We start from the raw sequence: 14,691 nt of genomic DNA, 5'->3' as shown, positions 1-14,691 counted from the left end.
GATTCTGAGAAAGAGGGTCAGAATCTATCACTCCTTTCTCTTCTCCTTTACCCTCTTTCCTGCCTAAAGAGATATGTTCCTGGATGCATATAGACTCTTTCTTGCCCGCTCCAGGACATAGCTCAAGCTCCTCCTGAATGTGGCAATGAGGCCCCTGGGCCCTGGGCCCTGCCCATCTCTCCCGCCACTTCCCCCAAGCACTTTTCACTCAGGAGAATGACCAGCCATGCGTGCAGCACCCCTGAGTCAGCACTCTGCCAAGCTCTTCCTTCTGTCTGGACAGTGTTCTTCCCTCTCCACCTCTCCTGCAAGATTCAGCATCATCTCCTTTTTCTCACTGTCCCCCACCCCACAAGCACAGTATAAGTATTCTGGCTTCCACCTTACATCTACTATTAACAGAGTCTATCATAAAAATTATCTATTTTTCTAATGTTATTGACTTGTCACCCACAAGCCAGATTCAACTCTAGGCCTACTGCACTATATTTTGAAAAGCAAATTCAGAGTTGTTGCAGCCCTGGCTGGTGTAGCTCAGTGGATTGAGCGCAGGCCTGTGAAACGCACAATCACGCTTTGATTCCCAGTCAGGGCACATGCCTGGGTTGCAGGCCAGTTCCAAGCAGGGGACTCACAAGAGGCAACCATGCATTGATATTTCTCTCCTTCTCTCCTTCCCTTCCCCTATAAAGATAAATAAAATTTTTTAAAAAAGTTGTTGCCAACATTTAATTATCAGGAGATTTCACAGTGAAAATGGAGATTTCTGACTTCTTTTTTTAAAAGATTTTATTTATTTATTTTTAGAGAAGGGAAGAGAAGAAGAAAGGGACTGAACACCAGAGTCAGTCCCCATAGAGCAGGCTGTCCTAAACACTCCCCTGATCTCACACATGGATGGGAAACAGGGACTTCTCACTGGATACCCTGCTTCTTTAACTTCAGTTGATCCAATTCCACCCTCTCATTTTTTTCCATAGTATTTTGTCACCTGTCCTACTGTGGTTTTTAAAATATTTTTCTTTAAATTAATTCAAGTGTTTTTGCTGAAATATATTTTGAAAGGAAATATCCAGGTCCATAATCCCCCATCTGCAATTCTGAAGTCCAAAAAGAGTCTGCAAGTGGAAAGTTTTTTTCTAAAGTTTAAGACAAACTTATTTGTTAGCAAAACCTGACCTAAACTGATGTGAGGCCATCTCTATTTATTTCAGTTAGTGAGACTTGTCACCAATTTCTTAAAAGAAACATGAATGTGTTTGCTTATAGAAACTTCCCAAGACACAGCCATACTGTGCAGTCACATAGTGATCTTTCTAAAATCTAGAAAATTGTGAATTCTGAAATATAACTGTTCCCAAAGATTTGGGATAAGGGAATTTAAACTTATCATACCATCATAAATAGAAATTAGTGCCACTCACTATGAAAATAATGCAACCATAAAAATTAAAACATAAGTTAAAATTTTAAGAAAAACTCTTTTAAAATCCTGAAATTATCTTGTGACTTGTCCATTGTCAGCATACAGCTCTCCTCTGGCACAGTGAGCAGAAGCCCAGTTGTGCCCCTGGAATACAAGACCTGCCATCTGCTTCCTGCTGTGATATGAAATGGGGTCAAGCTCCAATTCTCCTTCAGGAACTGAGGACCTACTTTGAATATCTCATCAGGAATGCATCTGATTGCTGATGGTTGGAAATATGGCATCAAATCCTCATCAAGCACTCGGAGCTCTTCCTTAGTTAATCCAGCTGGGGAGAAAAAGGAAACATGAGGGTTTGGTTCAACCCAGCAGAACTCTACTTATTTTATTAATGATGCTGCAGGATGCACAGATCTGCGTGTCTGAGGCATGCATAATTCCTTACAGAAGGACCTGAAAATCTCACTGGGAACTGAGTTCCCTAATCAACTCAGAAGAAAAATGTGGGTCATATTAGCCCTGATTGGTCTCCTACAATAAAATGTATACCCAGAAGGTGCATTTTCATATTGTGTACAAACCAATTTAGGAGCCAATTCAATCACATTCTAAATCACTTTCATGTGCATAAAACCACCAAGAGAGCTTATTCAAATGGCATATTTGCAACCCCACCATCTGCAACTTCATGTGCTAAAATTTTGGTTTTACTGTAACTACATAAATATTTGCTACACATGACCAAGGATCTTTTTTTTTCCGTTTCCAGATTTATCATCAAAAAAAGAGAGAAAGGCATGTTCAAGGTGCTTCTTACCTGCAATGGTTCCGAGTTCCTGCAAGACAGAGCCAGACCATTCTGTGGGATTCCCAAACACAACTTCTGCCTTCCTCTTGAACTCTGCCAACACATGAATGCCGCAGAGCAGGTTCCCAATTCTGGCAATGACCACCCTAGTTAAGAGGTAGGGATATAGTGTGAGCCTGGAAGACTCTCTAGCCAAAAAATGGTGTGCATTCATCATCAATGGTGATGCTGAAGTTAGGTCAGCTCAGCATCTAAGAAAGATCCAGCCAAGCCCACTCTGTTTTAGATCAGAAGGTGGCCTGATCAGAAGCATCAGAAACATCAGAAGCAGAGGACATCTTGCTGAGGGTACAACCCACAGATCACTTTGCCATTTTTCACACTAGTGTTTTGGTTACCTGAATTCTGAGATCTTTATACGTGAGATTTCAGTGATATTCATGTCACATAGAGTTGCACCAAGTCCTACCAAATGGAAGCTCTTCAGATCCTGGATGCAATAGCCTGAATCCTCCAGAAATCCTCGAAGGATGGATTTAGCCTATAAAAATAAGGAAGGTTACGAGATGAACTATCTAGGGATGATTGTGATCACAGAGCCAGAAGGGATAATTCAGCAGCCTCCTAACTGATCCCCTACCCTACTCCTCCACACATGGTTCTCATTCCAAACCACCGTAGACACTGCATTCAGGCTAATCTCCCCAAGTCTGTACTCTGACCACAGAGGTGTCTTTATACAGTGAAGCTCTTGTAGCCTTCACCAGCACTAAAGAAAGAGTGTCTTGTGTCCATTTCTGCTGGCTCATTTCCTTCAGATCTTCAAACAGCTTGGACAGTTAAGTTCTTCTACATCAAGATTCAAACTTTTCCAACATCTGCTTCCACAACTTTCTGAGAGAACCATGTAATCTGCCTTTGTGCCTTTGCTCAAATCAGTCATTCCATCTGAAATGCCATTTATTCATTCTCACTGTTAAAATTCAACCATCCTTTTATTTTGCAGGTTCAAGTCCAATGTCACCTTCTTCATTAAGTCTTTCCTGACTATGTCAGCCAGAATGAATTTTTCTTTCTCTAAGATCCTACAGAAAAGTTTTGGACCTCCAGCCAACATGGTGTAGGTAGATACACTGTGCCTCCTTGCACAATCAGAAGAACGACAACAAATTTTAAAATAATAGACAATCAGAACTGACAGAAAATTGAACTGTAGGGAAGTCTGAAAACCAAAGAGTTAAAGAAGAAACATTCATCCAGACTGGTAGGAGGGGCAGAGACAGGCAGCTGGGCAGAGAGGACTCATGGCAAGGCAGCATCTGGAGGACCAGGTGTTCACACATTTTCACGTGAATTAACAAGGAGGAACAGCTGGGTAATGAGACGGACCACACAACCCAGGGTTCTAGTGTGGGAAAATGAAGCCTCAAAATCACTGACTGAAAAAACCTGTGGGGGTTAAGGCAGCAGAAGAGGAGAGTTCTCAGAGGAGAGTTCTAGCCTCATAGGAGAGTTCATTAGAGAGACCCATAGGGTCTTAGAATGTACACAAAACTACCCACTGTGGAATCATCACCAGAAGGACCCAACTTGCTTGTGGGTAGTAGAGGAAGTGACTGAAAGCCAGCAGAGGGCTAGGCAAGCAGCACTGTTACCCTCCCCCCACATACAGTGCCACATGCAGTGACACGGGTTCCTCTGCTCTGATAAATACGTAAGGCTCTGCCCCTTACTATGTAACAGACATGCTGAGACAAAAAAAAAAAAGAAGGGCCCAAATGAAAGAACAGATCAAAGCTTTAGAAAAAATACAACTAAGGAACAAAGAGATAGCCAGGTCAAGATGCACCTATCAGATGCACAGTTCAAAACACTGGTAATCAAGATGCTCACAGAATTGGGTGAGTATCATCACAAAACAAGAGGAAACAGTGAAGGTTACGAAAAGTCAAATAAAGAAAAATGCTCAGGGAACTAACAGTGAAAGGAAGGAAATTGCGACTCGAATCAATGGTTCAGACCAGAAGAAAGAAATACACATTCAACCAGAACAGAATGAAGAAACAAGAATTTTTAAAAATGAGGAGATACTTAGGAACCTTCAGGACTACTTTAAACATTCCAACATCTGAATCATAGGGTGCCAGAATAAGAACAGGAAGAGCAAGAAATTTAACACTTATTTGAACAAACGATGAAGGAGAACTTCCCCAATCTGGCAAAGGAAATAGACTTCCAGAAAGTCCAGGAAGCTCAGAGAGTCCCAAGGAAGTTGTACCCAAGGAGGAACACACCAAGGCACATCATAATTACATTAGCCAAGATTAAGATGAAGGAGAGAATCCTGGAAGCAGCAAGAGCTAAAGGAACAGTCACCTACAAAGGAGTTCCCATGAGACTGTCAGCTGATTTCTCAAAAGAGTCCTTACAGGCAAGAAGGGGCTGAAAGAAGTATTCCAAGTCATGAAAGGCAAGGACCTACATCCAAGATTGCTCTATCCAGCAAAACTTTCATTTAGAATGGAAGGGCACATAAACTGCTTCCCACATAAGGATAAGTTTAAGGAGTTCATCATCATGGAGCCCTTATTATATGAAATGTTAAAGGGACCTATCTAAGAAAAAGAAGATAAAGAAGTATGAACACACACACACACACACACAAAAAGAAGTATGAACAGTAAAAAGACAGCAAACTCACAGATATTAGCAACCACACCTAAAACAAGAGCAAACAATTAGAACAGGAACAGAACCACAGAAATGGACATCACATGGAGGGTTAGCAACAGAGGAATGGGAGGAGGGGGGGAAGGGACAGAGAATAAGTAGCATAGATGGTAGGTAGAAAATAGACAGGGGGAGGGCAAGAGTAGTGTGGGAAATGTAGAAGCTAAAGAACCTATGACACATGGACATGAACTAAAGCAGAAGAATGAGGGTGGGAAGGGGTGTGCAGGGTGGAGGGGAATGAAGGGGGAGGAAGGGGGCAACTGTAATAGCACAATCAATAAAATATATTTATTTTTTTCATTTTTTTATTTAATTATTGTTTAAGTACAGTTTTCTGTCTTTGACTCCCATCCCAGCCCACCCCCCCATGCTCCCCACCTCCCTACCATTTCCACCCCCCTTAGTTGTTGTCCATGTGTTCTTTATACTAGTTCCTGTAAGTCCTTCCCCTTTTCCCCCTGAAATTCCCTCCCCTCTCCCCTCTGGTCACTGTCCCCCTGTTCTCTATTTCAGTGTCTTTTTTATTTTGCTTGTTTGTTTCTTTTGTTGCTAGCTTCCTGTTAAAGGTGAGATCATATGCTATTTGTCCTTCAACACCTGGCTTATTTCACTCAGCATAATGCTTTCCAGTTCCATCCATGCTGTTGCAAAGGGTAGTAGCTCCTTCTTTCTTTCTGCTGCAAAGAATTCCATTGTGTATATGTACCATAATTTTTTGATCCATTCATTTTCTAACAGGCACCTAGGTTGCTTCCAACTCTTGGCTATTGTAAATTGTGCTGCTATGAACATTGGTGTGCATAGGTCCTTTTGGATTGGTGTTTTAGGGTTCTTAGGAAATAATCCCAACACTGGAATTGCTGGGTCAAAAGGCAGATCCATTTTTAGTTTTCTGAGAAAATTCCATACTGTTTTCCACAGGGGTTGTACCAGTCTCAATCCCACCAACAGTGGATTAGGGTCCCCTCTTCTCCACAACCTCTCCAACACTTGTCTCTTGCTTTGTTTATGATGGCCATTCTAACCGGTGCAAAGTGGTTATCTCATCGTGGGTTTAATTTGCATCTCTCTGATAGCTAGTAATACTGAGTATCTTTTCATGTGTCTCTGGACCTTCTGTATTTCCTCCTTGGAGAAGTGTCTGTTCAAATTCTTTGCCCAGTTTTTAATTGAGTTGCTTGTCTTCTTGGAGTGGAGTTGTGTAAATTCTTCGTATATTTTGGAGATTAAACGTTTGTCTGAGGTATCATTGGCAAATATGTTTTCCCATACAGTTGGTTGTCTTTTTATTTTAATACTGTTTTCTTTAGCCGTTCAAAAGCTTTTAATTTTGATAAGATCCCATTTGTTTATTCTTTCCTTTATGTCCCTTGCTCTAGGGGACATATCAGTAAAAAAGTTGCTGTGTGAAATATCTGAGATTTTCCTGCCAATGTTCTCCTCTAGGACTTTAATGGTGTCATGGCTTGTATTTAAGTCTTTTATCCACCTTGAATTTATTTTGGTGTATGGTGTAAGTTGGTGCTTGAGTTTCATTTTTCTGCTTGTAGCTGCCCAGTTCTCCCAACACCATTTGTTGAAGAGGCTATTATTAGTCCATTTTATGTTGCTGCCCCCTTTGTCAAATATTAATTGACCATAGAGACTTGGGTTTATTTCTGGGCTCTCTGTTATGTTCCATTGGTCTATGTGCCTGTTTTTATTCCAGTACCAGGCTGTTTTGATTACAGTGGCCTTGTAATACAGTTTGGTATCAGGTATTGTGATCCCTCCTACTTTGTTCTTCTTTCTCAAAATTGCAGCTGCTATTCAGGGTAATTTATGGTTCCACATAAATTTTTGAAGTGTTCTTTCTATGTTTGTGAAGTATGTCATTAGTACTTTAATAGGTATTGCATTGAATCTGTAAATTGCTTTGGGTAGTATGGACATTTTGATGATGTTAATTCTTCCAATCCATGAACATATTATATGTTTCTATTTGTTTGTGTCTTCCTTGATTTCTTTCTTCAATGTTGTGTAGTTTTCTGCATTGTAGTTTTCTGTTGTGTAGTTTTCTACAGGTCTTTTACAGCCTCGTTTAAGTTCATTCCTAGGTATTTTATTTTTGTTTTTGCTATATCGAATGGGATTTTTTTCTTGATTTCTGCTTCTGCTGATTCATCATTGGTATAAAAAAATGTCTTTGATTTCTAGATATTGACTTAGTATCCTGCTGTTTTGCCAAATTCATTTATTAGGTTGAGCAGTTTTGGAGTAGAGTCTATAGGATTTTTCATGTACACTATCATGTCATCTGCAAACAGTGGCAGTTTTGTTTCCTCCTTTCTGATTTGGATGCCTTTTATTTCCTTTTCTTGTCTGATCACTGTGGCTAGAACTTCTAATACTATATTGAATAGAAGTGGTGAAAGTGGGCAACCTTGTCTTTTTCTTGATCTTAGTGGAAAAGCTTTTAGTTTTTGCCCATTGAGTATGATGTTGACTGTAGGTCTCTCATATATGGCCTTTATTATATTGAGGAATGCTCCCTCTATTCCCACTTTACTGTTTTTATCATAAATGGGTGTTGTACCTTATTAAAAGCTTTTTCCTCATCTATTGATATGATCATATGATTTTAGTCTTTTCTTTGTTTGTATGATGTATTATATTTACTGATTTGTGAATATTGAACCATCCTTGCATTCCTGGGATGAATCCCACTTGGTCATGATGAATGACCTTCTTAATATATTGTTGGATGTGGTTTGCCAATATTTTGTTGAGTATTTTAGAGTCTATGTTCATCAGCGCTATTGGCCTGAAGTTTCTTTGTTGTGTCTTTATCTGGTGTTGGGATTGGGATGATGCTGGCTTCATAAAGAGAGTTTTGGAGTCTTCCATCATTTTGGATTTTTTGGAACAGCCTATGAAGAATAGGAGTTAGCTCCTCCTTAAATGCTTTGTAGAGTTCTTCTGTGAAACCCTCTGGTCCACGGCTTTTGTGTGATTTTTATTATTGCTTCATTTCATTTCCTGTTATTGGTCTATTCAGGCTTTCTGTTTCTTTTTCACTGAGTTTTGGAAGATTATATTTCTCTAGACATTTGTCCATTTCACCTAAGTTTTCAAATGTCTTGGCATACAATTCTTCATAGTAATTTCCTAAAATCCTTTGTATTTCTGTGGGGTCAATTGTAATCTCTCCTGTTTCATTTCTGATTGTGTTTATTTGGGTTCTCTCTCCTTTTTTCTTGATTAGCCTACTTAAAGGCTTGTCTATTTTGCTTATCTTTTCAAAAAACCAGCTCCTAAATTCATTGATCCTTAGAATTGTGCTTTTGGTCTCTATGTCATTTAATTGTGCTCTGATCTTGGTTCTTTCCTTCCTTCTACTTGCTCTGGGCTGTCTTTGTTGTTGTTCCTCAAGTTCTTGCAGGCATAGGGTTAGGTCATTTGTTTGAAATATTTCTATCTTCTTTAGGTAGGCCTGTATTGCTATGAAATTCCCTCTCAAGACTGCCTTCGCTGGGTCCCATAGTTTGGGGTTGTTGTGAGTTCATTTTCATTTGCTTCCAGAAACATTTTTATTTCTTCTCTAATTCATTCCTGATCCATTCATTGTTTAATAGCATGCTATTCAATCTCCATAATTTTGGCTTGGTTTCCAGTTTTAGTCCCTTGTGATTGGAGAAAATCCTCAGGATGATTTCAATTTTCTTGAATTTGTTGAGGCTTGTTTTGTGACCTATCATTTGGTCTATCTTTGAAAATATTCCATGTGCATTTGAAAAGAATGTGTATTTAGCTTCTTCGGGATGAAGGGTTCTATATATATCAGTTAAGTCCATTTCATCTAGGATGTTGTTCAATTCCACAATATCTTTCTTCATATTTTGTTTGGAAAATCTATCCATTTTTGACACTGGGTTGTTAAAATCTCCAACTATAATTCTGTTGCTATCAATATGTTTCTTGAAGTCCTCTAAGATTTTCTTTATATTTGGGTGTTCCTATGTTGGGTGCATATATATTTACAATGTTTATGTCTTCTTGGTGGATTCTTCCCTTGAGTATTATTATATGACCGTCTGGGTCTTTTTTATGGCCCTTTTTTTGAAGTCCATTTTGTCGGATATAAGTATTGCTACCCTGGCTTCTGTTTACTGGCTTTTGCTTGGAAAATATGTTTCTAGCCCCTCATTTTTAGTCTGTGTAGGTCTTTTTTCCTGAGGTGGGTCTCTCGTAGGCAGCAAATGTGTGAGTCATGCTTTCTTGTCCATTCAGCTATTCTATGTCCTTTGATTGGCACATTTAATCCATTTATGTTTAAGGTTATTATTGATAGTTACTTATTCATTGTCATGTTTATACCTGTTCTTCTCATTGTGTCTCTCTTTTTCTTCCTTTCCTTAAAGCAGACCTTTTAGTATTTCTTGCAAGCTGGTTTGGCGGAGGTGTATTCTTTTAGACTTGTTTTGTCTTGGAAGCTCTTTATTTGGCCTTCTATTTTGATTGAGAGCTTTGCTGGATAAAGTTACCTAGGTTGAAGGCCTCTGGTTCTCTTTACTTGGAATAGTTCTTGCCATTCTCTTCTTGCTTGGAGTGTTTCCATTGAGAAGTCAAAAGCTAATCTTATTGGGGCTCCCTTGTATGTTACTTCCTTTTTCTCCCTTGCTGCCTTTAAGATTCTCTCTTTGTCTTGGAATTTTGCCATTTTAATGATGATGTGTCTTGAAGTGGGTCTCTTTGGGTTCCTCTTGATTGGGACTCTGTGTTTCCTAGATTTGTGTAACTTATTCTTTCATCAAATTAGGGAAGTTTTCCATCATTACTCTTTCAAAGAGGTTTTCTATCCCTTACTCTCCTTCTTCTGTTTCTGGTATCCCTATTCTTTGGATGTTTTTATGTTTCATATTGTCTTGCATCTCTCTTAATCCCTCTTCATTCTTTCCGAGCCTGTTTCCCTTTTCTTACCCTTTCTGGGAGTTTTTTTCTACTTTGTCCTCCAACTCACTGATTTGATCTTCTGCTTCATCGATGCTATTTTTGATTCCTTCCACTGTGTTCTTCAGCTCTGAAATTGTATCCTTTATTTCTTCTTGGCCCTTGCTGATAGTTTCTATTTCCTTTTTCATGTTGACATAGTTTGCTGTGAGTTCATTGTAGCTCCCCTGTAATTTCTGGTAGCTCATTGTGAGCTCTTTGAACTTCCTGATAACCAGTGCTTTGAATTCAATATCTGATCACTGACTTGCCTCTATTTTATCTAGCATTTTTTCTGAGGCTTCCTCCTTTCCTTTCATTGCGGGGGAGGGTGTTTCTTTGTCTTTCCATTGTTTGTGAGACCCTTCTTGTTAGTTTCAGCTTCTTAAATTGATTTGTTCTGGCTTCCTGGATTTATGGTGTGAATTTCTGTGGTATAATACATGTGAGATTCAGTGGTGTAGTCTCTTTGATCTCCCCAGCTTGCTGGTCTTGGGCTGTCCTTTATGTTGGTGCTGAGTTTGTCTTTAGGTTTTTGTTGTTTCTGGATCTTTTTTTGTGTGGGTCCTTCCAACCAGCTGGTGAACTGATGATCCCTCTGTCCACTACCTGTTTTAATTTGCTGTGCTGGTGAGGGTAGGTTGCGTTGAAGCTAGTTCTTCTGCATGTACAGGGTTTTGAGGATCCTCTTTTGCTCTTGTTCAGTTGTTTGCCCAGGGTAGTTTCTCCTCTGTTTAGTTGTATTTCCAGATAGGTGTTGGGTTGAGGTTTGTGCAGTTTCTATTCCCTCCTCACCTTCCTCTGTTGTTATTTGTTGGTGGTTTATTTGTTTTGGGGTTTCCTCTTCCTTTGGGTATCCTGGTGTTCACCACTTCCTACTCTTTTTTTGTGATTAGTTGGAGGGGAAGGCAAAATGGTTTAAGACAGCAGGAGAGTATTCTGTGATATTTACAGTAGCAGCTGGTAGAGAAGAGATAGGTGATCCCCAGACTATGTACAGTGATAACCGTAATCTTCAACACAACTAGCCACTTTTTAGAATGAATGGAAAGAAGATAAGGCTCTTTTGGGGGAGAGAAGATTTGTGATTTGGATCTAGAAAGGAGTGAGGTTGAGGGAGGTCAGATTCTGAGGTAAAGTGAGAATAAAGGATGGTAAATAGGCGTAGTGTGAGAGAGAATAGAGTTAACCACTACAGTATTATAGTTCAGGCAACAATGAAGTGGGCTAAGATCTGGGCGGGGGGGGGGGGGGGGANTTTGGCCGGGGGGGGGGGGTGTAGTATTCACAATAGTATGTAACAACTATTATTTACAATAATATTAGAGCAACAATTGTATGACAGCATCTATGATATACCAAGATTAGGAAGTATTGGACCTTCAATAGTGTGCTAACTGGGCAAGGGGAAGTAAAGGACAATAAATTAGCAATACACTATGATTGAGGGGACAGGGGAAACCTGTCAAGTGATACAATATATACAATATATATTAGTAATACACTATACAGAAAGAGGAGGAATACAAAGATACTATTAAAATAAAAGATGTGAGAATGACAAAATAATGAAAAAATACAAATATGCAGTAACTTGTAGCTTTTCTGTTATAGCAAAGTGAATTTTGTCTCTCTGTCTCTACTATTGAAATGCCCCCTCTTTGAGTCCAACTCTGGTCTTTTCACCATTCCAAGTCTTTTGTCTCACTTGGGGGGGAGGGGGCAAAAGGAAGAAAAAAAAGGCAGCAGATGGGAGGAAAAAGCGGTAGGTTTGGAAAGAAAGGAAGAAAGAATGAAACAAGAAAGAAGAAGAGAGAGGGTAAAAGTACTGAAAGATAAAACAATAATAAAGTTAAAGAAATAAGCCCTGGCTGGTGTAGCTCAGTGAATTGAGCACAGGCCTGTGAACCAGAGGATCGTGGTTCAATTCCCAGTCAGGGCACATGCCTGGGTTGCAGGCCGGTTCCCTGCAGGCCAACTCCTACCAGGGGACGCATGAAAGGCAACCATACATTGATGTTTCTCTCCCTCTCTCCTTCCCCTCTAAAGATACATAAATAAATAAAATCTTTAAAAAAAAGAAATAGAAATTTATTTAAACAAAACAAACAAACAAACAAAAATACTCTTGTTGATTTCCAGCTGGTCAAACCTTTTCTCTGGTCACACTAGCTGCAGCAGTCTGAGGGGCGATTGGTATGGCCTTCCTCCCTTCTCAGTGAACTCAGCCTATCTCACCAGTGCCCTCCCAATATCCAATCTGGTGCGTTTCTTCAGTGCCCCACTGAGAGCAGATTTTCCCCACGATTCACAGTCCTGGCCTGGGGTGTGGGCACGCACTCCTGGCCAGGCTTCCCTGGTCTTGTAGGCTTGGACACGAACCTTTCCCATTGCTATGGAAGAATGCACAGGGTGACCCTCAATTCTCCCAAGCTGGTCAGCACAAACTCCACGGGTGATCAGAGCTCTCTGGTTTGCTTCCTAGTGCCCACTCCTGTCTCTGACATTCCAAACAAACAGATCTCTCCTGGCATTTTTCAATCTGTGCCCAGACAGATAGGGAGGGAGCTGATAACCGGCTCTCTCTCAAGGACCTTGCTGCCAGCCCTTGGCTCCCAGAGACCGAGGCAGACTGGCCCAGGCCCTGGCGCTGTCCAGCAGAGGGCCTGCAGCCTCTGCGCTGTTTCCTTGGACCTTGTTGACCTGCAGTCATCTCCTCTCCTCACCTTCTGGTCATTCAGAGTCCGCTCCATGTCTGGAGTCCTACCTTCCTATACACTGGGTCCCTGTTGGCTATACGCTGCACTCCTCCTCAGATCAGCCCAGTTTTTCTCCAGCCCATGGGGGGAAGCGAAATCCTTTGTCCTACTCCGCCGCCATCTTCTCTCAACCTCTCAAAAAATTTTTTTAAATAAAAATATTTAAAGAATACTTAAAAAATATCCTACAGAATATGTTTGCCCCTTAATCTTTCATTCCAGAGAGCAGTACATCAAATGCTTTGGTGTTGAAAGTCGCACAGGATCTCTTCAATAAATTTTCATATAAGGAAGCTGATGTTTAGGGCTCCTGAAATTGTAGCATAGTGGCAATTCATTATTCATGACTTTCCTGGAGAGTATTCTCAGTTCCAGGGGTGATTCTATGGCCCAGTCCTGACCAATCAAATCATCTCTCAGCCTGACTGCAGTAATTCGTCCTAGACTGGGCATGTGATCCAGTCAAAACCTACCAGGACTTTAGCTGGAATACTTAGGAGAGCCAAGCCTTCTTTACTCTGGACTGAACCTGGGAAATAAACACTTGAATCTCCTAGAACTACCACATGGAAAAGGCCTGCCTCTGAATAAAGCCAACAAAGCAAAAGCTGGGCCAAAAATGGTGGGAGACAGAGTCCCGCCATCTTTGAACATCCTGGATCTAGCCACACCTGAACTCTACGCTTGAACTTGTTAGCTATGAAAATCAATAAATTCCTTTTCTTGCTCAAGAAAAGCCACTTTGTGTTGGATTTTCTGCCACTCATTTGTAACTAAATGAGCCCTGTTGTATTTGACCTGCTTATGTTGCACCTGAGGAAGGATTCAAGTCAATCCATTGGAGGTGAACTATATGATGAAGTCTGGCTCCCTCAGTGATCATGAGGGCAGGTGCAAACGATTACTAGAGGATAAGAGTTCAGAAGGCAAAGGTTGGGAGGAAACAGCCAAGGATGGACATTTCTTGAATGGGAGTCAGGATCACAGGGACATAGAGAACTTCCCATTTTTCTTTGACATCAGCCCATCCCCATCACACAAATAACATCATTAAAGTGTTGGGAGAAAGTTTTGACAAAGATTGTGATGTGTTAAAAAAAAATTGTGATTATGCGACAATAGGATTCCACTTTTCATGTGGCTGGTGCTTTCCCACTTCTCTGCTCTGTTTAAATGCTACCTCTTCAAAGATTGCCTGGATTCCCTCATCTCAAGTAGACCCCTTCCCTACTGGTTCCATGAGCACCTTGACTACTTTATGTTTATCACACATAACAATTAAAAAATTTTCACCTTAATCATTCCTTTCTTGTCTGTATCACCAAGTAGAATCCCCAAAGACACACACTGTTTCCAGCTAGTTCACTATTGTATCCTCAGCACCTAGCACAATGCCTGGCACACAGTAGGGAGTCACTAACTACTCTACGAATGAAGAATGAATGAACAGCTGCACGAGTGATCTATAGAAGTTGTAGAAGTACATGGAGGAAAGCAGGAGTACATGGTAGGCAACACATACTTCTTTACAATGGCATCCAATTGCTGCTTTCATATGCTGGATTTGCTTTGGGGAGATTTCCCATGTTGCTGCAAACCAGATTGGTCAATGTCTTCAGGAAGCTGCCCGCAATGATTGCCACCTTCACACGTTCCACAGAAGAATTTCAGTAACACCACATTCATACTTCAATGTCTTGGGCACTTAATATGCACTGAAAATAATAACTAATAATCCTGAACACCTACTGTATGCCAGCACTTCAAATACACCACCCCACCTAATCATCACAACTACCACATGGAGTATTAATATTATCCCTACTTCACAGATGAGGAAGCTGAGGCACAAAGAGGTTAAGAAACAAAACCAAGGTTGCATATCTAGTAAGTAATGGTCCTAGGATTAAAACCCAGGCAGTCTGACTCCAGAGCCTGTGTTCTTAGCCAGTGAAGACATTCAGGCTGTAGAAACAATAGAGATGAACTCTTTTTAT

The 14,691-nt window shown here is 40.5% G+C and overlaps 1 protein-coding gene across 1 annotated transcript in view; it reads right to left on the bottom strand.

Annotated features, from left to right (window-relative positions):
- OTOA (otoancorin) overlaps nucleotides 1-14,691 on the bottom strand; it is an 85,149-nt gene that overhangs the window by 6,443 nt on the left and 64,015 nt on the right. Inside the window, exons 24-26 of the mRNA XM_037028424.1 lie at nucleotides 2,633-2,775; nucleotides 2,244-2,380; nucleotides 1,657-1,754 (exon numbers count right to left, since the gene is read on the bottom strand). Of these exons, the coding sequence (XP_036884319.1) occupies nucleotides 1,657-1,754; nucleotides 2,244-2,380; nucleotides 2,633-2,775 (378 nt within the window). The remainder of the gene's footprint in view (nucleotides 1-1,656; nucleotides 1,755-2,243; nucleotides 2,381-2,632; nucleotides 2,776-14,691) is intronic.

The sequence above is a fragment of the Sturnira hondurensis genome, unplaced genomic scaffold, assembly GCF_014824575.4.
Source record: "Sturnira hondurensis isolate 20B ecotype Veracruz unplaced genomic scaffold, ASM1482457v3 Scaffold0019865, whole genome shotgun sequence".
NCBI classification, from domain to species: domain Eukaryota; kingdom Metazoa; phylum Chordata; class Mammalia; order Chiroptera; family Phyllostomidae; genus Sturnira; species Sturnira hondurensis.
The sequence above is the reverse complement of the archived record's forward strand: the minus strand, read 5'-3'. Positions and strand labels throughout refer to the sequence as shown.